This window comes from Silene latifolia, chromosome 3, assembly GCF_048544455.1.
Source record: "Silene latifolia isolate original U9 population chromosome 3, ASM4854445v1, whole genome shotgun sequence".
NCBI classification, from domain to species: Eukaryota; Viridiplantae; Streptophyta; class Magnoliopsida; order Caryophyllales; family Caryophyllaceae; genus Silene; species Silene latifolia.
The window spans coordinates 118,105,070-118,131,967 of NC_133528.1; the positions used below are offsets into that span (position 1 = coordinate 118,105,070).

Sequence of the window (26,898 nt, forward strand, 5' to 3'; positions counted from 1 at the left end):
CTCTGTTATATTAATGTACCTGTAAGTAGTGTCATTTAGGAGTATTTCCAAAAAAATATTAGCATAAATTTGGTCAGATTAGGTACATACCTGTAGCGATATAACCTAATCCGGCACTTCGAATCATTAATGTATCATGAGGACATATATGAATGCTCATTTTTTAATTCGTAAACGTTAACGACCACGCAAACGACGATGAACAACATTCCGATGTTAGAGGACCAGTCTGACTGAAATGAAGCACCAAGAAGCAGTTATTAAAATTACAAAAACTGATACATATGTAACTAAGTTGCGTCTTTCTAAGTAAAAAAGAAAAAGGTTAAGTAATTAAGAAAAGAGCTAACAGATGAAGAAGTCTTTTTTCCAACAACAAGCTAAACTTATACCGATTCGGAAAATGCTTTCGTTGCTCTAAACTTGTGTTTCCTTAATATGCTGCGGGCGAAAGCGTATTTGTCTAACTGGCCCACCAACGTCGAACGACCACAGTTTTATAACAAATTCCTGATCCTTTATTCTAAGAAGAGCTTCATCGATTAAGGACATCAGTTCCTAAAATAAATAAATAATAGTGGTGAAAGACTATAGTATAAAATTGTAATAGGTAATTATAAATTAGTAATAGGAAAAGGTTTTCAGTATGACACCACCTCTGTTGATAGAGTTAGAACTTCAACGGTACTTTTTTTTAGAACTACCTCTGCCAGTGAATCGAAGAGCGTAAAACGTGTTTCACCTGTGTTGTCGCTGAAAATAATTCTCAGAGCACAGTTATCATAAACGAAAAGTTATAATGTTAGACATTCTATATAGAGGCAGATTATAAGGTCTATCGAAAAATATAGTGTTTTTTTACTTACGTGGCCTTTGAAATGCCTTCATGAGGTTTATCGGAAAGGGTACAACGAAAGGGTTCCCCAACTGGGACGGCTGTTCCTTTTCTACACACATTACATGAAGTGTATGCAAAGTCATCTGGATTTGTGATGGACTTTATTTTTCCTTGTATGAGTATAATTTTTTTCTCCTATAAATTGGTGAACAAGTAGATCAGTAAATGTAACTTATGTAAAGGATATTGGTTGGTAGTTGTCAGCCGTACTTATATTTGTGTAAAGATTTACCGGTTGATCCGCAAGAGAACTTATTGAGAGCAAAGTCTCTATGTTTTCAGTTGAGGTGCCGCGATTGGTTGAGCTTTTGCCTCGATTTGTTGAGTTTGTTCCTGCAGCATTTGCTTCATAAGTAACAGCAATACCTCGGAGGTTATCTTCATTGTTATTTGCCCTGCATTTAGGCAGTAGTAAGATTGGCTTGAACTTGGATTGAATATGAATTGAAACTTTCGAAAACTAAATTTTATCATACCATGTCTGTAAGTCTGTTGCGGCGGAAATATCGATGTCCAGTATGATGCTTGAAAAACGAGTAGTACCCCAGTGTCACGGTCCGAAACTTTGAGTCGGGGTGTGACGCGCACCTTTGTCTAAACACTTTGACAAGAATGAAAGCGAGAGCGTTAGGCACTAGTGTTTGTCAAGCACTAGGCACTCGTAATCGGTCTCGGGTTGTGGGTGTCGAAATCCTAGTCTCGATCGACACACACGGGCTTGTTAGAGAGGTGAAGGCAAGAGTCGTTCACAAGAAAGCAACAACAAGCAATAAGAAGGCAACTTGGTGGGAAGCAAATGTTTGATTGACTAGTACTCCCCAAAGAGGGAAATTTGATATTTACATCCTGGTAGCAGGAAACATTGATTTTACAAGTTTAGTTCAGAATAGCGATATACCCATTTAGGGAAAGAAAAAACTAATGCTAACTATGCTAAACTAGGAAAGGAATTACTAAAAATATACAAGAGGAAATGAAACTACATAGCATAAATAAAACTAAGGGTTCGAAGTGTACGGATCGTCACACTCTCCCCCACCTAATCTGTTACCGTCCTCGGCAACGCTGGAACTCTTCAAGTCTTCAAGGCTGGATTAGTCGGCTGATGTTGCTGGAAGTTGATTGGAATGGATGTTGGCGCGCTTGCTCTTGTTGCGGGTTGGATCTTCAGGATCTGGATGGTACGGCTTCAAGCAGCTCACATGGAAGACCGGGTGACACTTCATCCAGGCAGGGCGGTCAAGCTTGTAAGCAACTTCCCCAATCCGCTTGATCACTTGGATGGGGCCTTCATACTTTCGCACCAGCCGCTTGTCTCTGCCCCTAAGAAATCTCATCTGCTCCTTATTCAACATCACCATGACCATGTCCCCTACCTTAAACTCTCTTGGCCTCCGGTTCGCATCTGCCCACTTCTTCATGCGGCAGGATGCCTTCTCCAAGTAAGCGCGAGCAATCTCAGCATTGACATTCCATTCTTTAGCAAACTCGTGAGCTTTCTTCGTCCGGCCACCATAAGAATCTGCAACTGTGGGAGGCAATAATGGTTGTTGACCCGTGACAAGCTCAAACGGGCTTTTGTTAGAAGAGGAGCTCGTTTGAACATTAAAACAGAACTGGGCAACATCTAGGAGGCGCACCCACTCCATCTGGGTTGCGCACACAAAATGTCTCAAGTACTCTTCCAACATGCTATTGAATCTTTCCGTCTGGCCATCTGTTTGAGGATGGTAACTTGAGGACATCCGAAGTTTAGAGCCCAAGAGCTGGAACAATTCTCCCCAAAATAGTCCCGTGAAGCGAGAGTCACGATCACTGACTATACTTTGAGGTAGTTCCCAATATTTCACAACATTCTTGAAGAACATCGTGGCCGTCTCTTCAGCACTGCACGTCTTCGGAAGGGGAATGAATGTGGCATACTTCGAGAAGCGATCCACAACGACAAGGATCACACTGAGAGCCCCTACCTTTGGTAACCCAGATATGAAGTCCATCGAGATACTTTCCCATGGACGAGTTGGTACCGGTAAGGGATTTAGTAGACCCCCCGGCTTCTGTTTCTCTCCCTTATCTTGTTGGCAGATCAGACAGGTCTTTGTGTATTCCATTACATCATCCTTCATCTGCGGCCAGTAGTAGCTTCTCTTCAGTAGGCATAAGGTTCTCTGCCACCCCGGATGACCTGCCCACAATGTATCGTGGCACTCTTGCAAGAGAATCTTTCGCGTGACCCCGCCGCTTTTGGAACAAAGATCTGGTGTCCCTTCGTGAACAAGAGGCCATCCTCCATCCAAAATTTGCGAGTCTTCCCTTCGATGGCTAATTGTTTCAGATTCCTTGCCACCGGGTCCAGGTCGAGGTGCTCTTTCACCTTAGCTTGAATGTCGGTAGCCACTGTGGTGGTAGACAAATGAGCAATCGTGTGCAATGTAGCCAAATCACATCTTCGGCTTAGGGCATCAGCGACTCTGTTTGCGGCTCCTGGTCTGTAAGCAAATTCCACATCGAACTCTGCCAACAATTCTTGCCATCTAGCTTGTCGGCTTGTCAGCTTGGGCTGAGTCAAGAAGTGAGATGCTGCGGTATTATCAGTCTTGACAACGAACTTTGATCCCAAGAGATAATGTCTCCATCCCCGCAAGCAATGAACAATAGCTAGGAGTTCTTTCTCTTGTGCCGCATAACGAGTCTCGGCTCCATTAAACTTTTTGCTCTTGAAAGCCACAGGGTGACCCTCTTAGAGTAGCACCCCCCCGAGGGCGTAATCAGATGCATTCGTCTCAACTTCAAAAGGCTTCGTGATATCCGGCAACGCCAAGACCGGTTCCTGTACCACCGCTTCCTTAAGCTTCTCAAAGGCCCTCTTCTTGTCGATAGACCACTCCCACTTATTATCCTTCTTCAACAAGTCGGTGAGCGGGGAAGCAATTTTCGAATACGCTCGGATGAATCTTCGATAATAGTTTGCGAGCCCCAAGAAAGAGCGGAGCTCAGATACATTCCCTGGGGTTCCCCAGTCCTTGATAGCGGTAATCTTCTTCGGATCCATCTTCAGTTTGCCTTTGCCCACTATGTGACCAAGGAAATTCACTTCAGGTTGGGCAAATTCACATTTCTCTCTCTTCACGAATAGGTGGTTCTCTCGGAGCTTCGCGAACACCAACTCCAAGTTTTTTACGTGTTCATCCAACGAGCGACTATATACAATGATATCGTCCAGATATACCACCACGAATTTGTCCAGGTACTCGTGGAAAACATGGTTCATCAACGTACAAAACGTTGCAGGGGCGTTTGTCAAGCCAAAGGGCATGACCAACCATTCAAAAGACCCATACCTCATCACACAAGCAGTCTTCGGCTCATCTCCTTCGGCAATTCGAACTTGATGATAACCAGATCTTAGGTCGAGCTTGGTGAAGTATACAGCGCCTTGTAATTGATCGAACAAATCCGCTACCAATGGGATGGGGTAGCGATTTCTCACCGTCAGCTTGTTCAGAGCCCGGTAGTCGATACACAATCTCAGACTACCGTCCTGTTTCTTCTGGAAGAGCACAGGGGCTCCATAGGGAGCTTTGGAAGGTCGTATCGACTCCGAGCGAATCAGATCGTCTAATTGTCTTCGTAGTTCCGCTAGTTCGGGAGGGGCCATCCGATATGGCCCTCGAGCAGGAGGTCTTGTGCCCGGGAGTAATTCAATTTGATGGTCTACCGAACATCGGGTTGGCAGACTCATAGGTAGCTGATCAGGCATCAAGTCCTTGTTGTCCTCTAGCACCTTCTCTACTTGTGGGTCTACGCATTCAGCAAAGGTGTCTTCTTTCATGGACACTGTACACAAGTATGTAGGCTCTCCCTTTTGAAGTCCCCTCTTCAACTGCATTGCCGAGAGGAGTGGCCCCTTTTGCTTTCGGTCAGCTTCAACAGCTTTCACAAGACATGGTTTTGATCCCACCATTATTAAAGATCCATTGTGGGGCGCCAGAAAGGCCGGGGTCCGCTTCAGAAAATCCATGCCGAGGACGATCTTGAAATCATCCATCGGGACGCTGGTGAAGTCGAGCTTCCCCGTCCATTCGCCCATCTTGATCACCACTTCTCTAGCCACGCCCTGAATCGGTAAGGCTTTGGAGTTGACAGCTTTCATGCTTCCTCCTTCTCGGTTCAACTTCATTCCGAGTCTCTTCGCTTCGTCGGGGGTGACGAAATTATGGGAGGCTCATGTATCTATCATTGCTCGAGTAGCCTTCCCATTGACGTTTATCTCCACGTACATCAGTTCCGTGGACTTGGTCTTGGAGCGCTCAGCGCTTTTGTCCATTGAGCACATCATGTGGACTGCTCCCATCCGAGCCATTTCTCCTTGCTCACTGGCCTCATCATCATCGCATCCCTCTTCATCATGGCCTATCCCCTCGGGATTCTGTTCTACCGACATCTTGGACAAATTCTTCTTAAGGGTGTTGAACTCCCCCTGGTGAGGGCACTCGGACATTCGGTGCGGTCCTCTACAAAGGAAGCACGCGAACGGCTTTCTAGCAGTCGACGCTTCAGAATTACTACCCTTAGAAGAGGTTGGAGTGGAATTCGTCGGACCCCATCTCCTATTATCACCTCCGGGACGGAACCGACTATTACCCGTAGAGGGAGGTCTTGTTTGTGAAGTTGTCCCTCCAAACCTTTGGTTGCCTCCGCCCGTTGCAGTGAATCCCTTCTTCTGGGAGGTTTCGCGCTCCGTGTAATAGTCAACTAGCCTTTCAGCCGCTGTCATCGCAGCTGAGAGGGACTCAGGTCGTTGTCGCATGATTTCTCGCTGAGCCCACTCCTTCAAACCATCAATAAACTGAAACACCCGGTCCTTCTCGGTCATGTCCGCTATCTCCAATATACAAGCCGAATACGCTTTCACATAATCGCGAATCGAGCCTGTATGTTTCAAGTTCTTTAATTTCCTTTGAGCTAGGAAATCGGTGTTCTCCGGGTAGAATTGTTCCTTGAAGAGTCGTTTGAAATTATTCCATGACTCTAGTCTAATGGTCCCTGCCTCGATCTCGGCATGCTTCGAGCGCCACCATTGTTTAGCGTCATCCGTTAGGTACATACTCGCGGTACTGACCTTTAGACCTTCGTCGAGCGCACTCACTCGGAAGTATTGTTCCATGTCAAAGATGAAGTTATCGACTTCTTTCGAATCTCTCGCCCCACTATACTTGAGGGGTGTAGGCGGCTTCATCTTAGGAGTTCCACCAAAACTCCCATCCGCGGCCATTTTCATCAAGGTATTGCACATGTTCTTGAGTTGCTCGACTTTTTCATAGAGATAACCCATATCCGAGTTATACTCTTTCGGAATCGCCTCTTCGACGGCCATAAGGCGGCTCTCATGCCCCTCTATGGACTCGTCTATGGCCTCGAAGTGGGCATCATGCCCCTTTACCGTCTCCTCAACTCCTTTGTGAGTATTCCCCAAACTCACAATGAGAGCTTCCAAGGATGGAATTTTCTCGTCCAACAATTTCTTTAAAGCCGCCACTTTGGCCTTAGTGTCACTTTTAGTCCCACTTGGTTCTACCGCCTTTGTTGCCATCGTATACAGCAGCCCGTCAAGAAGACCGGGCTCTGATACCAAATGCCACGGTCCGAAACTTTGAGTCGGGGTGTGACGCGCACCTTTGTCTAAACACTTTGACAAGAATGAAAGCGAGAGCGTTAGGCACTAGTGTTTGTCAAGCACTAGGCACTCGTAATCAGTCTCGGGTTGTGGGTGTCGAAATCCTAGTCTCGATCGACACACACGGGCTTGTTAGAGAGGTGAAGGCAAGAGTCGTTCATAAAAAAGCAACAACAAGCAATAAGAAGGCAACTTGGTGGGAAGCAGATGCTTGATTGACTAGTACTCCCCAAAGAGGGAAATTTGATATTTACATCCTGGTAGCAGGAAACATTGATTTTACAAGTTTAGTTCAGAATAGCGATATACCCATTTAGGGAAAGAAAAAGCTAATGCTAACTATGCTAAACTAGGAGAGGAATTACTAAAAATATACAAGAGGAAATGAAACTACATAGCATAAATAAAACTAAGGGTTCGAAGTGTACGGATCGTCACACCCAGCAACCCCCTGTGTATTGTATTGCTTTATCATATGCTTCATAAATTTGATGATTACTATAAAATATATTAACATACCCCCAAATCTGGCTGCTCTAACCCGAGTGATCTGTACAATGGGTAGAGATTCTATGACGCGTGCAATTTTTTCTGTGGGTTCTAAAGCATTCAAACGCCAAGCGGTTACAACGACCGGCTGCATCCTGTATATAGAGGTAAAGTGAAATAGAAGAAATTTTTACATAATGGGCATTGAAAAATTGCATTTCCTAAGTTTGTTACCTCTGGTCAACAACAATTATGTCTCTTGCTTGTTGGGTATCACCAGATGTTCTCGTCGTAACTTTTTTTAAGGATCCGATAGAAAGAGCTACGCCAACTATATCTACATGGGAAAAAGAAAAAATTGTGAGCACCAAAATTTAGCAAGCTTCAATAGAATAGTAAATATGATAAAATATAGCGGTCATCACCAAATCGTTCTTTGCGATCTAGACAACTTGTTATTGCATTTACTGGAACCCAGTATGTCCTTTGATTTTCAGTGGGACCGAGATCAACTACATCCAGACCACCTTTCAATGTCATTTGATAGATATTGTTTTCATATCTGAATTGCTCGGGAATGAGTTTTATGGTTGGATTTGGAATTTCATACTCGTGCCCTTCACGAAAAATGTCTTTATAATAAGCAATATCTTCCTCATAGATAGTTGCTGACATTTCTATTCCCTGATGCATAAGTAAAAGCGCAAAATAAAATTTAGAAAACTTCAGCATCTAAAATTGTAAGCAATAAGTATATGTTGTATAATATTTTGGTTTATACCTCTCTGTCACTGAAGAGCAAATTTTGAAGAGTTTTATCTCCAAGCCTTGCCTTTTTTGAAGCGAGTAAAGACTCCAGCCGTACGACTATGGCGAAGTTCCGAGTACGATCAGTTGCGGAGGCAAGAGGGATTCTTGGAGGAGTCATTTCAATCTACAAAATAAGGTAATTTATGTTAGGACATTGAAGCTGTGAATATATGTCAGAGAAAGTGTAAACTGAAATCGACGTAAAAATATATACAGTAGCACAAAAATAAAATATAGGAAGTCATAGAAAATAGTATATCTAAATTTTAGACAAGCGTAATTATTTGCCGAACAAATTTTTCAGTAGCTGAGAAACGATAATGTATATTTTCCTTTATTAACAGGTAGTGCATTAATACATGATTAAAATTTAAAGATGACGTACGAAAGAGAATTATTTTAATATGAAAATGATAAAGAATTGGAGACAACGACGTTGTACACACTGAATTTTGCGTTTATTTTTGTAATCACAAAATAAAAAAAGAAATACGAAATGCAAAAAAAATAAAAATTACACACCTATAAAGTTACAAACAAAAATGATAAGCACGAAAAACTATTTACAAAAACACTATTGCATTAACAAATCTAGGAAACAAAATAATAACACAAATTTTAGAAACATTCATTTGGTTTTATCTAGCATTATGTAGTACTTCATAGCATACAATATTTCTTGTACGTCTCCAACTGTCATTCAGAGCACAATGCGGAAGAAGCGCCATCTTGTGACATCGAACTTTGAGTTGCTCTTGAAAGAGCAACGTATAGCTGGCCGTGGGAAAATACAGGACGTGGTAGATATATGCCAACTTTACCAAGTGTTTGACCTTGTGCTTTGTTAATAGTCATTGTAAAACTTAATTTTATGGGAAACTGTTTTCTTTTGAATTGAAAAGAAAATTTGTCAGTAGGAGATGGTTGAAGTGGAATTCTTGGTATGAAAACTCTTTCGCCCTTATGGTGACCGACAGCAATTTCTGCGTCTATGACATTCCGATCAAAGCCTTTGCATATAAGCCGCGTGTCGTTGCAAAGTCCTGAAGTTGGATCTAAATTCCTCAACAAAAGAATGGGACTGTTCTTTTTCAGTATCAATTCATGTGGTGGAAGACCGCTTGGCTGTAGTGTATTTAGAAATTCCGTCGGATACTGCGATGTTGCTATGTCTGTCGCTTCGTCGAAGCTTCTGTAGGTAAATGCTTGACCTTCTTGTTTGGAAACTAACATAGCATTTATAGTCTGTGCATCATCATTTTTCGGTGTCAATATTGCTCTTGTCGTAGTTAATGATGGATCTGTAGTTATTAGTGTTTGAGCTTGTGTCCTCCACAAATTAGTGTGATAACATTTGTAAATCTCTTACAGGTTCACAAGGGTATACTTCGTATATTTAATCAGTTGATTAACGTTTACCTAATAACGGTTGGCTTGCTAGAAAGTTTGACGTTATTATCATACAGATGGCGGTGATCAACTGGTCCCTAAAGGTCACACCTATAGGACGTATTTGAGAAATGTGGTTATAGAAATATAATTACATTGATGCCCAAAATGACTAAAAAGTTAGTCAATGTGTTGATGAGATAATTATTTAATGAAAATAAATAATATTAAGTTGAGACGGATTAACTGTCAATTCGTAAAATAAATATAATAAGTTATATTTAATTAAATATATATATAATGTTAGCTTGGACGAATTAATCTGTTAATTCGTAATTAAATATAATCAGTTGTATTTGATATCAACAAGCTGAATGTGTCATAGTGGTAATAGTGAGGGTACACATACCAAGAGGTCATGGGTTCGATCCTCACTAGATGACAATTCAACACATATTATATATTTTTGGAAAGACCAAAAATAAGGAAATTTTTATTCCTTATTTCGGTCAACAGTGGCCGAAAATTAGGAGAGTTATTTCGAGAATTATTTCTAACCTAATGCTTTTTCTTGACCTTGCCTCCTCTTTCTCATCACAAGAATACAAAGACAATTAAATTTTACAGAAAATTTTAGATTGATTTCTAACATAATCAAAGGGCATATCTTAGATCGTCTTGGGTGCAACCAATAGGCGAATACCTACTTTGGTATTGTTCTTAGGCCATATTTGCTAGGACCGGAGGTTAATTCTAAATCTTTTTACTTATGTTTATGTATTTTATTTTATGACCTTAGATCATCTTTATTAAATCGTTATAATCCTTCATGTTAAAGGGAAGTATACAGATAATTTCCCACGAGTGGTATCAGAGCACTAGGCCACGATTTTAATTTTGATGATTTTCATAAAATTGTATGTAAACTAATAACCTGATTTTCGAGTATATAAATTAGGTTTTTTTTTTCCGGTAAAAAAAAAAAAAAAAAAAAAAATTTGGCCGAGATATTTTTTACGGCCTGTTTTTTTTTGCTTTGTTTTCCCTTTTGTTTAATGATTTATATCCAATTTCTTTTGATCATATCTTTGTTTTAATCTGTTAAAATTATCATATGAAGAATTGGCGAATTTTGATTTAATGCAGATTAAGTTAGAATAGATATAGTATCATCATGTCTTTGATACGAGAATTTGTTTTTGCTATATAGTTTTAGCATAAAAGATTAATCATGCTTGTTAATCCATTTGCTAAACCATGTTCTATTAGCAACTGTAAACTTTGTTCTTCATCAATCTTGTTTTAGGGCTTACTGCCGCAAAAGGGAATTTTTTTTTGATGGCTAAAAAATTTTTAGGGTTTGCCGTTTAAAAAAAAAAAAAAAAAAAAAAACGTTTTTAGGAATTTTTTTGATTTACCGAATCAGAAAAGGAAAAGGAAAGTTTTGTTTTTTTTTTCTTCTTTTGCCGCATAAAAAAAAAAGGAAGGGAAAGGTTTTGTTTAATTTTATTGCCGGATAAGTAAAAAATAAAAAAAAAAAATTTTGGCTGTTTTCTATTTCAGCCGAGAGCTGGAATTTTAATTAAAAAAAAAAAAAATTCCTTTTATTTGGTTATGCCGAAACCAAACAAGAAAAAAAAGAGAAGTTATTTTATTTGGCCAATTAGTTATTGTGAATCGGTTCACAATTTAATGATACCGAGTTATTTTAAAGCAGTTTAAAATTTTGACGGATAGAATTCATATTACAAGTTTAATATGGATTATGTATGAATTAATGTGATTAAATTGCGGAATTGTCACTTAATTTAATTTAAATAGGTGGTTTGGATAAATTAATCAACATATTAATTTATTGTATTATGTGTGTTTAATTTATTTTAGTTGATGCTTTTAATTATGTTGAATGAATCGAATGAATGAATTTTATTTACGTATTTAATTTTTGCAATCAGTTGTATAATGTAATACTTAGTGTGGCCTTAGTCAATCATGTTTTCGTAATGAAGGAAACATGATTTTTATGTAATTATGAGATCTCGAATCTCCTTTATTTTAGTTTTTGGTTTTGAAATTAGAATGTAATTAATAGGTCAATTATGTAATTTTAATTATTGTAATTTCAAAGAAGACTAAAGATGAAGATTCAAGCTCACTCCCGCTACATGGATCAAGATGGAACATCAAGACAAGCTTCTCGGGTCCAAGGATGGATTCCAAACTTGTATTTATTGTTCATTTTGATAGGATAGGCCACACTAGGACTTTTCGTTTTTTTTTTTTTTTACGTTTTTCATTTTATTGCTTTTCATTCATATGCTAGTAATTGCATCATATTCCGCCTAAAACCAAACCACCTACTACTAAAATGCATGAAAATTGACTCATATAGGTTGTATGTTAGTTTTCATGGACATGCGATGTCACGAGTCTTTAAGCCATCACCTTAGTTTAAATCATTCTCGCATGCTAGATTATAGTTCACTTAAAATGAATTAAAAAGTTGATGGGATCTTCCTCTAAAACGGAAATTGAGATTAGTCTTTATAAGGGCAAACATCTATGAATCCCTTCTTCGTCGGTAGGCCTAATATGACCCCTTCTACGTTGGGTAAGTAGTTGTGTTGACTTAGTTTACCTCAACATCATAGTCCAAAGAGTTTCTCGTGATTATGATGGACTAAAGATAGAATTTACTGAGTAAATTTATCGACCGGGAATTCTAACGGTAGAATTAGCTAACAGGTTAGCTTATCAACTTACAGAGAATTGAGTCTTGGGGTCATTTATATAATTCTTGAGGGAGGTCAATTGTATAAATGTTTTTGAGTCTTCGCGTTATGACATTAGTTCATTAGACTTAAAAATAAAAACGATGCATGCTTATTATTTTATTCTTCTTTCGCAGTGTAGAACACGCTTATTATCAATAATACTGTTACAACAAATGGCTGGAAATAACGCAATCCCAATGCCTAGTGCCACACTAGATCGTTCATCCTGGCTAAAAGTATTCATGGACCAAATGAATCAGTCCACGCGACTGAAGAATGATGGGTCCAACTTTGCGGACTGGGAGGCGGCACTACGGAATGCTGCCATTGCTGACGGAAAGCTCAGGTATTTAACTGAGCCAATACCGGTCAACCCAGGCCCAAATGCAGGAGCCAACGAGTCACTCGTTTATAGTGATTTCGTTATGGAAGCGGGTGCGATAAATAACGTACTCATCTTTGCAATGGAAACCAATTTGCAGAGACGCTTCATTGCCCAAGGTGCAAACAATATTTTCACCACGCTCACTAATGAGTTCTCAAAGGCACCGAGAATCATCACATATGAGCATACCTGTCGCTTCTTTGATGCGAAACTCCAGAAGGGCCAACCGGTTAGCCCACACATTCTTCACATGATTGAGAATGTCGAGAAACTGGAGTCACTGAATTGTAGAATCAGTGAGAGCATTGTCATTGACCGAATGCTTCATTCTCTTCACGATGGTTTTGCCCTTTTCAGGGCGAACTACTACATGAATAACTTGAAAAAGAGTCCTCATGAGCTACACTCCCTTCTCGTACAGACCGAGAAGGATATGAAATTGAGTGGGAGCATGAAGCAGGATGTTCTCACGATTCACAACAAAAGTAAAGGTAAGGGCAAGGCTCATGGCGACCTAGCTGTAGGTAAGCCAAAGTTTAAGAAGCCAGAAAACGGTAAGAGTGCGCCTGGTGAGACTAGTGGCTCACAGGGCAAGACAAAGAGTAAGGACGGTGACATAGAGTGCCACCATTGTCACAAGACTGGACATTGGAGGAGGAACTGTCCCGTCTACCGTGAGGACATCAAGGCAGGACGCGTCGTTCCTGTTGGTATGTCATCTTATATTCGTATGATTGAGATTAACCATGCAAATTTCGGAACTTGGGTACTAGATACTGGTTGTGGTTCTCATCTGTGTAATCATTTGCAGGGCCTAAAGAACATCATACCTCTCGAAAAGGGTGATATGGACCTGCGAGTCGGGAATGGAGCACGAGTTGCTACTGCCTCGAAGGGAACATATGTAATCCAACTCCCTAGTGGTTTTGAGTTATTTTTTAATAACTGTTACTATGTACCCAGTTTATCTAAGAATATTATTTCTGTTTCCGTACTTGCTAAAGACGGTTTTACATTTTCAATAAAGGATAATAGTTGTATTTTCTCTTTTAATGAAATGATTTATGGCAAAGCAGTTTCCATGAATGGAATTTATATCTTAGATCAAACCACGGAAGTATTACACATGAATAATAAGAAATTAAAGGTTGGTGACAAAGATCAAACTTATCTATGGCATTGTCGAATGGGACACATAAATGAGAAACGCGTAAAGAAACTCGTCGATAATGGGACTATTCCCTCATTCGGATTTTCTGCATATGGCACGTGTGAATCATGTCTCATTGGCAAGATGACTCGAATTTCCTTCAAAGGTGTTGGAATGCGCGCTAGTGACCTATTAGGACTCATACATACGGACGTATGTGGACCTATGTCAATTACCGCTAGAGATGGCTATAGATATTTTATCACTTTCACGGACGATTTGAGTAGATACGGATATGTCTACTTAATGAAGCATAAAAGTGAGTCCTTTGAGAAATTCAAGGAATACGAGAATAGGGTTCAGAACCAACTGGGTAGAAAGATTAAAGCACTCCGTTCAGATCGGGGTGGCGAATATCTTTCAAATGAGTTTGATCAACACCTGAAAGACTGTGGAATTGTTTTGCAGTTAACTCCACCTGGAACACCTCAATTGAATGGTGTGTCCGAACGGAGAAATGGAACCTTACTTGATATGGTTCGATCCATGATGAGTCACACCGTAGTGCCTGATTCATTATGGGGTTATGCTCTTTTGTCAAATTTGCTCTTATACTTAACCGAAGTCCGTCTAAAGTCGTCGACAAGACTCCATATGAAATGTGGAGAGGAACGGTCCCCAACTTGTCCTTTATTCGGGTTTGGGGCTGCGAGGCTTATGTCAAGTGGAGACACGAGGATAAGCTCGGCCCGCGATCGGTCAAGACATACTTTATAGGTTATCCAAAAGGAACATTTGGTCATTACTTCTATTCGTCTACCGAACATCGAGTTTTTGTTGCGGCTAGTGCAACGTTCTTAGAGAAAGAATTTCTCGAGAACAAGACGAGTAATAGAACCTTCGAGCTGTCGGAGATTCCAGAACCAACAACCGAGGAACAGATGGAGGAAGTTGTACCTCCAACTGATGATACGGTTAATATTCCTGAGGAACCTAGGAGGTCGGGTAGAGACTCTCATCCTCCGGACAGATACATTGGTATGGTCGAAGAGAATGACGTTTTACTTCTAGAAAGTAGTGAACCCGCAACCTATAAAGGTGCTATGGCCTGTTCCGACTCAAAGCTATGGCTCGAAGCCATGCAATCCGAGATGGACTCCATGTATGAGAATAACGTATGGGATCTAATTGATTTACCCAATAAGGTAAAACCTCTACAGTGCAAATGGCTTTACAAAATAAAGCGTTCTGTAGACGCGCAACCAGATATCTATAAGGCACGATGATACCCGTCGTTGTGAGTACCAAAGATAAAATTTATAATTCCTATTAAGACTAACCTAGGCTAGTGGTAACAGGGTCGAACCACAAGGAGGCAGATGTAAATTCTAGTTGATTTATATTCAGTCTAAGGTAACAATTGTGGGGGTTGAGTTGAGATGGTCTATAGCTAAGAACAAATAAAGATAATAATCTAAAAAGACGGTTTAACAGATAAAGAAAGGGGTACTAGGATGATCGGTTCATTATAGCTTTGGCGGCGGCAAACTAAGTCGGTCTGAGTCAACACAGGTGAGGCGGGAAACAAAGAGGTCCTCTCGGTCCACTCTTAACAAATAGCATCTTTCGATCTCGCTATAGGTCCCTAATATCACTAATACTAACTTTCGTTCTGAAAAGTGACTAACGGTCTAAACTATACCTATCTTTCGATCTTAGCACAGTTTAGTCGATTCAATTGATGGTCTAACACTTACCCTATCTTTCGATCTATTGGGTCAGTCATAAAGGGGTACTTAACTGGTCGCATGCATTCGATTCGTTAAATACAACAATTAAAATCAATTAAAACGAAAGGTAACCTCACGAGGTCAGTCGATCGACCGGGTAAGGTGGTCGATCGACCAACACGCGGGTCACTCCGTGTATAATCTATTGCCGCCTATGCCATAAATCGCCTACATCCTAGCACTATAGAATTAGCTACTCATGCTAAGAGTAGAAACAACAACATAAACGATAAAGCTAACTACTGAATTCATGCTTAAAACAGTAAAATAAACAATTAACATAAACAATGATAATGGTTGCGGGAATCTACTTAGCAATTCTAAACTATTGATAAAATAAAGATGAACTATAATTAGGGCAGAAGAATACCGAATTGCAGAGGAAAGATTAGTTATTAAGAACCGAAAATCTAATGCTCAACAATCCCAAACCCTAACTATCAAGAACCGTATGCGAAAACTTAATCTAAATTACTGAATAAAACTTTGAATGAAAACTGAATAATAACTTGATGATGATTGAATGTTTCTAGGTTACGTTATATAGCAACTAACGTAACTTTATTTCCTAAACCTAGCATAACTTTGGGCTTCAAGATTCACGGTCTTTTAATTCTAAATCGGAATAGCCTGGTCGATCGACTAAGGTAGGTGGTCGATCGACCACTCAAGAATGAACAAAGTGGCTTCGGAACCGAACATTGGTCGATCGACCGAGGGTGATGGTCGATCGACTACTTGAGCTGCTACTTGACTTCTTAAAACTCGTGGACTTGTCTTTTGGGCCTTGGATTGCGCACCAAGCTCGTTCCTTAAGTGATTCCTTTACGTCATTTGCAATGCAGATTACTCGGGGACGGATTTGGCTTGATTTCCCGTTGAATTCTTCACATTTCTGCAATAATGTACAAAATACGGAAGTAGACGGAAATAGGGAGAAATGTAGCATAAACTACAAGAATGAGCTCTGAAATGCGTGTAAAATGGGATGTAAAACATCATATAAATGACACGCATCAAACTTCCCCAAACCAAACCCTTGCTTGTCCCCAAGCAAGAACTAGACTCGATCCTAAAACCTAATGGAACGAGTTCAATCTCAGAGCGAATTGTCAACTGTAAAGCCTAAACCAATTTAATGCATAACCAACAATCAATTAGTAATGCGAATCATGCAAACGAATTATAAAGTCGTTAAAGACTGCTGAACCGTCAATTGTAGAGACTTATCAAATTGGACTCTCACGGGTCGCTCAAATCACTCAATAAGTACAGGTGAATATATGTAAGATAGAAAGAATTAATTTTGTAGTGACTCTCACCTAACTACGACCTATGAAGACATGCCAGCAATAGAATATGAAAATGATCTCTATGACCGCACATATGCATTCCAACCAAATAGATGACCAATGACACATGCCGAGGTAAATATGGGATATGTGAGGTATGGGTAAGAAGAGGCAAAACATTTTGTGGAAAAGTGGAGGTACAGGTGATCAAGCTAGTACCAAAACAGAACCAAATGGCAACATCCAACTTCTTGCTCATAATCAAATGAAACGGTGCTATAGCAAGCACAAAACTCACAATCTCCAAACTAACAAATCAATAAACTCCCCATAGGATATAAATGAAACATGGGAGCAAAAATTGCCAAAAGATAAGGATTAAATTATGCGAATTGACTTCTTCCTCGAATCTCAGTCGATCGACCAAAAGGGGCAGTTGATCGACTGCTATGAACAGTGCAGAACCTCTTTTTCTTTCTTTTTCGAATCATTTTTTTCATTTCTTTCTTTTTTTTTGTTTTTCTTTTGTTTCTTTCTTTCCTTTTTGTTTTTATTTTCCAATCATCATCTCAACAGAGCAAATGCCACAAAAAACGAGTAACAATCCCAAGAACACAGACTACTAGCTTGACAAAGGTAGGCTAAAAGTAGGATGTAGTAAACGGGACAAAAAGGCTGTTTTTGGCAGTGTGGAGCTTATGGGAAAAATGAATAAAGGAAACCTCTTCCACATGTGTCAACTAACCACAAACCGAATGCATACAGGTATTAAGTAGATTAAATTCATATTTATGCAAATTAAGGAAACATGTCTCATAAGGAGTACTACTCACATTCCTAAATAAACCGGTCATAGATGTCAACAGTTATAGGATCTAAATCTCAGAATGTATGATGTAGCTTGCCAATTTTCTAAGTCAAATCTCAAGTTCAGCAAGAATGTAACGAAAACTCGTAGATATGCATTTACGATTCTACTAATAACATGTTAATCTAGCAAGGCTCAGGCAAAACAGGTGCAAATGCAAAATCATCATAGAAATACTACCGTTCCGACTCGACCTATATGCTAAAATAAACGTGCATTTTATGGGAATTTTTGAAAATTTTTCAATTTTTTTTTTTGGATTTTTGTATACATATGAAATGAAATGAACAATGCAAAACAGAATGTAAACGTGAATGCAAGCAAATGATATGCGACGCAAAACCCTTCCCCAAACCAAATCGCACAATGTCCCCATTGTGCAAAATCATGTAATGAAGAAAAGAGAAATGGGAATTTGCGAGAAAATAAATAAGCAAGACACAAAGGAAAGATAAGGAACTCACAAGACTTTAAAGAAAGCAAAAGGAAACCTCCCCAAACCAGCGTGAGCTAGGAGGTTTCAGTAGCTATGATGCTACTAATAAGAGTGCCGAAAGACAGAAAATACCACGCATAAGACTGAGAAAACAATTTTGAAGCGGTAAAATTGTGCGTAAATGAGAGAACAGAAGAAATAAGTAATATGACGGAAAGTAAAGCGGAGTAGAAAACTCCCTTAGGTCCCCATATAGACCAAACACAGCAGGGGAGAGGTCGTGAACAAATACAGCAGCAGCAGTGGTCGATCGACCAAGAAGATCAGTCGATCGACCAAGTGGGCGTGAACGAGTAGCTCAGTAAACCCGCAAATCAGTCGATCGACTATATAGACCAGTCGATCGACTGAAAACACTGTTGCGACTTCTTATTTCTTCGTATTAGCTCAATAACTCGAGCTACCGAGGTCTAGAAACCTGCAAATGCACAATAATACGCGCCCAAAATTGCGCGAAAACCCAAAACAAAGCCTAAAGTGCATAAAAATCCTAAACAAAACAAAATAAATGCGAAGTTTTCGCGCACACAAAAGCAATAAAAAAAAAAAAAATAGTTCGAAAGCAATAAAATGTTTGTAAAGCTTTTGATCAACTAGTAGTTGATCAAGAAAGGCCAAGGTATGGTCCACTTCGTCGGCTTCTGGCTACTAGAGGTAGCCTCAATGGTGCTCATCTTATCAGTTGCACCCTTCTTAGCTTCAACAGTTGGAGAGCTCAACGGATCAACTTCGTCATCTTCCCAATCAAGGACTTCCTTGGAATCTTCAGAATCCAAATCAGCCCATCTCACCTTGGCTGGCTCATCGTCCACTTCCTCATCAATCCCATAGCTTAGGCATCCAAGGCCTCCTCTTTGAATGATAGGCTTTGTTGCAGCTAGAGTGACATGCAGCTCATCCTTCCCCAAACCGGCTCCTGCAATGTCTAAAACAACAGATTCTTCCTCCTTTCTGCTCCCAATCTGGGGCGGAGGGGTTAGCACAGGAGTAGTAATAGAGACAGGCAATTCAGGAAGCACAAAGTACGATTTCTTTTCAGAGACCGTATTACAAGTAACAGGCCACATGGGGTCCTTCTTTTTAGCAGGTTGGGCAAAAATGATAGAATGTTTCCCAACTTTGAAGGTCAAAGTTCCTAGACCGACATCGATGACTGCACCAGCAGTGTGCAGAAATGGCCTACCCAAAATAATGGGAATATGAGCATCCTCAGGCATGTCAAGTACAACGAAGTCAATGGGGAAGAAAAACTTCCCTATTTGGACAGGAATGTCCTCTAAGACTCCTATAGGCTCGACCGCAGATCGGTCGGCCATCTGAACTGTCATGTCTGTGATAGCAAACCGGGTCAACTTAAGCTTCCTAGCTAAACTCAAGGGCATGACACTTATACTAGTCCCTAAATCACACAGTGCCTTCTCAATTGAGAAGGTGCCTATTTTGCAAGGGACGGAAAAGCTACCCGGATCCTCTAACTTATGGGGCGCAGTGTGGGACAGATAGGAGCAAGACTCCTTAGTAAGTGCGACAGTGTGCACTGTTTCAAGTGACCGCTTTTTGGACAACAGTTGTTTCATAAATTTAGTATAAGCGGGTACTTGGTTTACTAACTCAAGGAAGGGGACTTGTACATTCAGACTACGGATAACTTTTTCAAATTTTTTGAAAGATACTGTTCCTTGGTCGGCACTAGCCTCTCCGGGTAAGGGGGGTAAGAAGGACCTTAGCCCTCTCCTCCAAATCACGCGCGCCGACATCCTTGGACTTAGGCTGAAAGTCCGTCACCTTCTCTTTGTTGAAGCTAGACCCCTCCTCGGACCGTCTCAAATGAGAACCATTAATCGTCATTGGGTCGAACTTGAGCCGGGATCGACCCATCAAGACTCGGGTCGGCACCAATATTTTCGGGATGTGGTACCCGAAACAAGTGGTCTCATGATTATTTGGCATCAAAGGACGAAATTCCTCAAGATCGCAGCGATCTCGGTCGATTGACCACTTGTCCTCGTCGATCGACCGAGATGTCGATTCGAAGCTCCTGTAACCCGTGCTTGATCGATCGACTAGGTATATCGATCGATCGATCGATATACCAGTAGCTTTGTTTCTTTGATTTATTCGTTGAAGCTTTCTTTTGACTTGTTTCCGGCTCATCTTTTTCAACAGCGTCCTCAACCATGGCAGGACCATCAAGGGTGGACCCGCTCCTCAAGGTGATGGCATTTAAGGTCTCCTTTTGGTCAGTTTGGGTCGGCAAGTGTCCGGGAGCCCGAGTGTTACTTTTGCTAGCCAATTGAGCAATTTGGCTCTCTAGTAGCTTCATCCCGGCCTCTCTTGCTTGGGACTCCTTTAGCAACAGGTTCTTAAGCTTGGAAAATTGAGTGCGATTGTTTCTTTGCGGCACATAAGGAGGTTTCGATATTGTTGTTGCTTTTGATGAGGGGGCACATAGGGTTGCTGCTGCGGCGGAGCTTGAGTTGGATTCAGGACATTTTGGCTCCTCCAACTCAAGTTCGGATGGGTATTCGGCTCATAGTAGGTGTTGGTCTGCCTATAGTGTTGAAAGCGCAAGACAAGATTCAAAGGGGCTAGGCAGTTTTTCGAGACATGGCCCTCACCTCCACACCTTTCACAGACGAAGGGACCGTCTGACACAGCATTGACTTGGTACATCCCACCTTTAGAGGCTTCTCCTAGCTCATACTTGTCAAATCTCGCGGTGAGAGCCTCAAGTGCAGCAACAGAGGAAGATTCAGCAGCTCTCCTCTGGTTCCCTCTAGAATTTCCATACTCGGCCTTGTGGGTAGCTAGATCGTCAATGATCTTCCACCCCTTGGTTGCTCCTAAATTCTCAGCGAATCGTCCATTAGCTGCAGCATCCAAAATGGCCCTCTGATCGTCGTACAACCCATTGTAGAAATGATTGCACAAGCTCCACTTTTCGAACCCATGGTGCGGTATGGTTCGCACCAGCTTCTTAAAACGGACCCATGCTTCGTGGAAATTCTCATCCGGCCCTTGTTTAAAGCCCGTGATTTAGGCTCTGATAGCAATCGTCCTTGAAGCAGAAAAAGTACTTCTTGTAGAATGCCAATGCCAAGGTATTCCAATCGGTGATCCCCTGAACGGTCCGGTCCAAATCTCTATACCACTCCCTTGCAGCATCACGAAGGGAGAAGATGAACATGGTCTCCTTGATCTGGTCTTGGGTCACGCCAGCTGGTGGGGGTATGGAACAGCAGTAATCAATAAAGGTTTCCATATGCTTAGCTGCGTCTTCATTTGCAGCTCCCCCGAACTGGTTCTTCTCAACCATGCTAATGTATGAAGGCTTTGGTTCGAACTTCCTGGCATCTCCTGGTAGTTCGAACCCCTTATATAAGTTTTCATTTGTCGGCTCGAATGACTAGCTATACTTGCTTCCTCGGCCATGACTGGAATTTCTGGAGAAGTAACTGTCTCGGCTGAAGAAGTGGAAACGGGTGAAGACTGTGGGTCTTCTTCGAACAGATTGTTCTCGTAATAGCTTGACAGAGTACTCAGCTCTTCCTCTGTCGGTAGTACTCTTTGTGTTCGTCTCAACTCGCGCAAAGATTTCTCTAACTCAGGGTCAAATGGCACTAGTTCACCACCCTGTGACCTGCGCATAAGAGGAAACTACAAAAAGAATATGAGAAAAGTTTAAGGAACAGAAGTCCCTTAAACTAAGAAAGACTAAAAATAAAACAACTAAAATTAGGACTATTGCCTCCCCGGCAATGGCGCCAAAATTTGATACCCGTCGTTGTGAGTACCAAAGATAAAATTTATAATTCCTATTAAGACTAACCTAGGCTAGTGGTAACAGGGTCGAACCACAAGGAGGCAGATGTAAATTCTAGTTGATTTATATTCAGTCTAAGGTAACAATTGTGGGGGTTGAGTTGAGATGGTCTATAGCTAAGAACAAATAAAGATAATAATCTAAAAAGACGGTTTAACAGATAAAGAAAGGGGTACTAGGATGATCGGATCATTATAGCTTCGGCGGCGGTAAACTAAGTCGGTCTGAGTCAACACAGGTGAGGCGGGAAACAAAGAGGTCCTCTCGGTCCACTCTTAACAAATAGCATCTTTCGATCTCGCTATAGGTCCCTAATATCACTAATACTAACTTTCGTTCTGAAAAGTGACTTAACGGTCTAAACTATACCTATCTTTCGATCTTAGCACAGTTTAGTCGATTCAATTGATGGTCTAACACTTACCCTATCTTTCGATCTATTGGGTCAGTCATAAAGGGGTACTTAACTGGTCGCATGCATTCGATTCGTTAAATACAACAATTAAAATCAATTAAAACGAAAGGTAACCTCACGAGGTCAGTCGATCGACCGGGTAAGGTGGTCGATCGACCAACACGCGGGTCAGTCCGTGTATAATCTATTGCCGCCTATGCCATAAATCGCCTACATCCTAGCACTATAGAATTAGCTACTCATGCTAAGGGTAGAAACAACAACATAAACGATAAAGCTAACTACTGAATTCATGCTTAAAACAGTAAAATAAACAATTAACATAAACAATGATAACGGTTGCGGGAATCTACTTAGCAATTCTAAACTATTGATAAAATAAAGATGAACTATAATTAGGGCAGAAGAATACCGAATTGCAGAGGAAAGATTAGTTATTAAGAACCGAAAATCCAATGCTCAACAATCCCAAACCCTAACTATCAAGAACCGTATGCGAAAACTTAATCTAAATTACTGAATAAAACTTTGAATGAAAACTGAATAATAACTTGATGATGATTGAATGTTTCTAGGTTACGTTATATAGCAACTAACGTAACTTTATTTCCTAAACCTAGAATAACTTTGGGCTTCAAGATTCACGGTCTTTTAATTCTCAAATCGGAATAGCAAACTGGTCGATCGACTAAGGTAGGTGGTCGATCGACCACTCAAGAATGAACAAAGTGGCTTCGGAACCGAACATTGGTCGATCGACTGAGGGTGATGGTCGATCGACTACTTGAGCTGCTACTTGACTTCTTAAAACTCGTGGACTTGTCTTTTGGGCCTTGGATTGCGCACCAAGCTCGTTCCTTAAGTGATTCCTTTACGTCATTTGCAATGCAGATTACTCGGGGACGGATTTGGCTTGATTTCCCGTTGAATTCTTCACATTTCTGCAATAATGTACAAAATACGGAAGTAGACGGAAATAGGGAGAAATGTATCATAAACTACAAGAATGAGCTCTGAAATGCGTGTAAAATGGGATGTAAAACATCATATAAATGACACGCATCACACGACTTGTGGCAAAAGGTTTCACTCAAGTGCAAGGATTGCATTATGGTGAGATTTTTGCACCTGTAGTCATGCTACATTCCATTCGGATAATCTTAGCGATTGCCGCATTTCATGATTATGAGATTTGGCAAATGGATGTGAAAACCACCTTCTTAAACGATTATTTGGAGGAAGAGTTATACATGGTGCAACCCGAAGGTTTCATAGATCCTAAGCATCCTAAGAAAGTATGCAAGCTTAAGCGTTCCATTTATGGACTTAAGCAAGCTTCTCGGAGTTGGAATCATCGTTTCGACCAAGTGATAAAAGAGTATGGCTTTATTCGATCGGTCGAAGAACCATGCTTATATTTCAAGTCGAGTGGGAGCAAGATTGTATTCTTGATATTGTATGTCGATGACATACTCTTGATTGGGAATGACATTCCTCTCCTATCTTCGGTTAAAGAATGGTTGAAGAACTATTTCCAGATGAAAGATCTGGGTGAGGCACAACGTATATTGAGAATCCGTATCTACCGAGATAGATCACGACGGACGTTATCACTTAGTCAGGAGTCTTATTTGGATAAGGTTCTTGAGAGGTTCAGCATGACCAACTCCAAGAAGGGGAACCTTCCTATGACGACTGGGATGCAGTTGAGCAAGTCCCAGTCACCCACGACGCCTGAAGGGGTTGAACACATGAGTCGTATTCCTTATGCATCTGCAATAGGATTGATCATGTATGCCATGATGTGCACACATCCAGACGTGGCACATGCATTGAGTATGACGAGTCGGTACCAAAAGAATCCAGGTACCTACGAAGGACTAAGGATTGGGTATTGACTTATGGAGGAGATACTAAGCTATGCGCAACCGGTTACGCAGATGGTAGCTTCCAAACGGATCTCAGTCCGGTTCGTCTTCACTCTTAGTGTGTTGTAGCAGATTCTACTACTAAGCCATTGAAATATGATAAGCATTGAGGGCACGTTATTTCCATGAGAATTAAACGTGTACCTGAGTTGTAGTAGTTGATTATGAATTCGATACGTTATCTTTTTCATATACTATTTATAACTACATCGGTTTTATAATATTTTGTTTTTCATGTGGATTGTACTGACAACATTGAACGTCACAAAGTGAACTGAATTACATTATATTTGTTTTGGTCCGTAATCGCCAATGTGAGCTGATAACTCCGGCTATTATATTGTGCAGTAGATTGATGGTGGATTCAACGAGCCATAAGTTAAACGGTTGACTAATCGATCACAGATACGAGATTATGTCGATACCTCGTAGGACAACGTTTTGTGACAACGTAATGGAGTCCTAAATGTTTTATAACATTAGGTACCAGGTCGTGGATAGGACATCCATTGTGTACCTAGAGTCGATTCTTTTGACTATCAACTGTCTCTTAAGATTAAGGCAGTCTTTGGGTGACTTTGGTTTCTTTATCACGGTCTACCGTAACTGGGGCTAAGTAGATTTTTTCTGGGTCATTTCATACTGTGCTTACGTCTGCAGGATTCGAGTTGAGGAAAATATCCATCCCTTATCAGGTATAGTTATTTCTCAGGGCCACTCGAGGAGTTGTAATCGAAATGCATGGCCATGCTCGAATGTTGATTCGTTTATCAGTTAAGTTACTCTCTAGTCGGGAAAACCACTCTTGATACTGATCGCTTGTAAAATACGACCTTTGTGAATTCGGATTTGCAAATTGTTTTACATTGAGTGGGAGAAATTTTAAAGGATATGAGAATCGGTTATCGCACATACACTTGTGAGGACAAGTGGGAGTTTGTTGGAGCTTGTGTCCTCCACAAATTAGTGTGATAACATTTGTAAATCTCTTACAGGTTCACAAGGGTATACTTCGTATATTTAATCAGTTGATTAACGTTTACCTAATAACGGTTGGCTTGCTAGAAAGTTTGACGTTATTATCATACAGATGGCGGTGATCAACTTGTAACATCCCGTATTTTATTAAGTTGGATAAAATTCTTTTAATTGCTATTTTGAATTTAATTACATCATTTAACGATTTATATATATATGCTTAGCTAATTAATTAATTTCATCATAATTCGATACGTTAATTTTAATAATCATTAATAAGTTTATTTAAAGTTAGTTCGAGTTTATTTATTTAATAATTTCCGTTTCTTTACGAGTCCTTATGAAAGTTGTTTTAAGTGAACCCGAGATGGATTTTGGGAACAAAACCGTCCAATTAGCTATTTTGAGCTTATTTCACTAAATTAGCAATTTTTTTTATTAATATCCGTTAGTTTCGTAAAAATCGCTAATAATTCCGTTTCAAGCCGATTTCTTATTATTTACGTTAACTAGCTGAGTTTATTTTATTTTCACTCATTAAATTTATTTATTATTGATTCCGTTTTATTACTGAAACTTTTACTTAAATCGGTTAAATTTAACTCGAAACGGTTTTAATAACTATCGAAGTTTCTTAACGACGAAGAAACGTACGTATAATAAATAGCAGTTGGCAGGTGTCACGCCTCATTTTCATTTCCTACGTCTCTTTCTTCTTCTCCCTTCCTTTTTCTTCTTTTTCACGTTTCATTTTTTTCTTTCGTAAAATCGATTTTCGGTCGTCCGTTTCTCATCCGTTTTCAACTATTTTTGTTCCATAGCGCTCCTCTCGTCGTTCTCGTCAATCCGTTGTAAGTAAAATTCATTTTCGTCATGTATTTTTACAAACCCATTTATATTTTCAGCTTTATTTATTATAAGACGGTTGTAGGTACTAAAATAGACGGTCTTGTAGAAGATTTGTTAGTCATAAATGATTAGTTCAATCGGAAAAAGGTAACAATTATGGATTACTCGATATTACTTGTAAAATATGTTTATTTCGAATCTTTGGTTAGTCTGTTTTATAATTAAGACGGTGTATAATTATATATAGGGATCCTTATGGATGTTAATTAGTCAGTTGTATAGTTGAGACGGTGTATACTGATATGTGGAGATGATTGAGACGGTGTATACTGACCTCTAGGGATCATTTGGGATGCTAGCTAGTAAGTGGTATATTTAAGACGGTGTATCTTTGACATGTATGGATTGTTTTGGGTGATAATTGGTGTGTTTTATAGTTGAGACGGTGTATACTGACATGTAGGGATTGTTTTGGACTAATTTGGACTCTGTGTTGGGGCGATTTTTGTAGTCTTTAGGGACTGTTTTTGAGTTTCTTTATACTTGTGGATTTCCGCTCTAAAACCGTTTTAAATGCTGACTTAGTTGGCTCAGCTAGGACTGTTTTTAGGCGCGAGAATGGAGTCTTAAGGGGACGATTGGTACTCTGTTTTGGGCAGGGACGAGAGCTGTCATCGTGGGTTTTCACTTTGCATTTGAGGACTGGAGTTGGGGTCGAACTTAGGCATCTTTTGGGTTCTGTTTTGGACTGATTTTTGGGTCAGGTTATGAAGTAGGGTGAAGGGTGGCTATGGGTAGTCGGGTGGTGGTCGTGTCGGACTCTTTGTGGCTTGCTTTTAGGCGAGTTTGATGGCTGGCAGTGGCTTTGGCGTAGCTTAGCAGTGGCC

The 26,898-nt window shown here is 40.4% G+C and overlaps 1 protein-coding gene across 1 annotated transcript in view; it reads right to left on the reverse strand.

Moving 5' to 3' along the window:
• Nucleotides 1-8,570: 8,570 nt before the first annotated feature.
• Nucleotides 8,571-26,898, reverse strand: part of LOC141649569 (uncharacterized) — a 29,709-nt gene continuing 11,381 nt past the window's right edge. The window contains exon 4 of the mRNA XM_074458254.1: nt 8,571-9,204. Coding sequence (XP_074314355.1) covers nt 8,571-9,204 — 634 coding nt within the window. The remainder of the gene's footprint in view (nt 9,205-26,898) is intronic.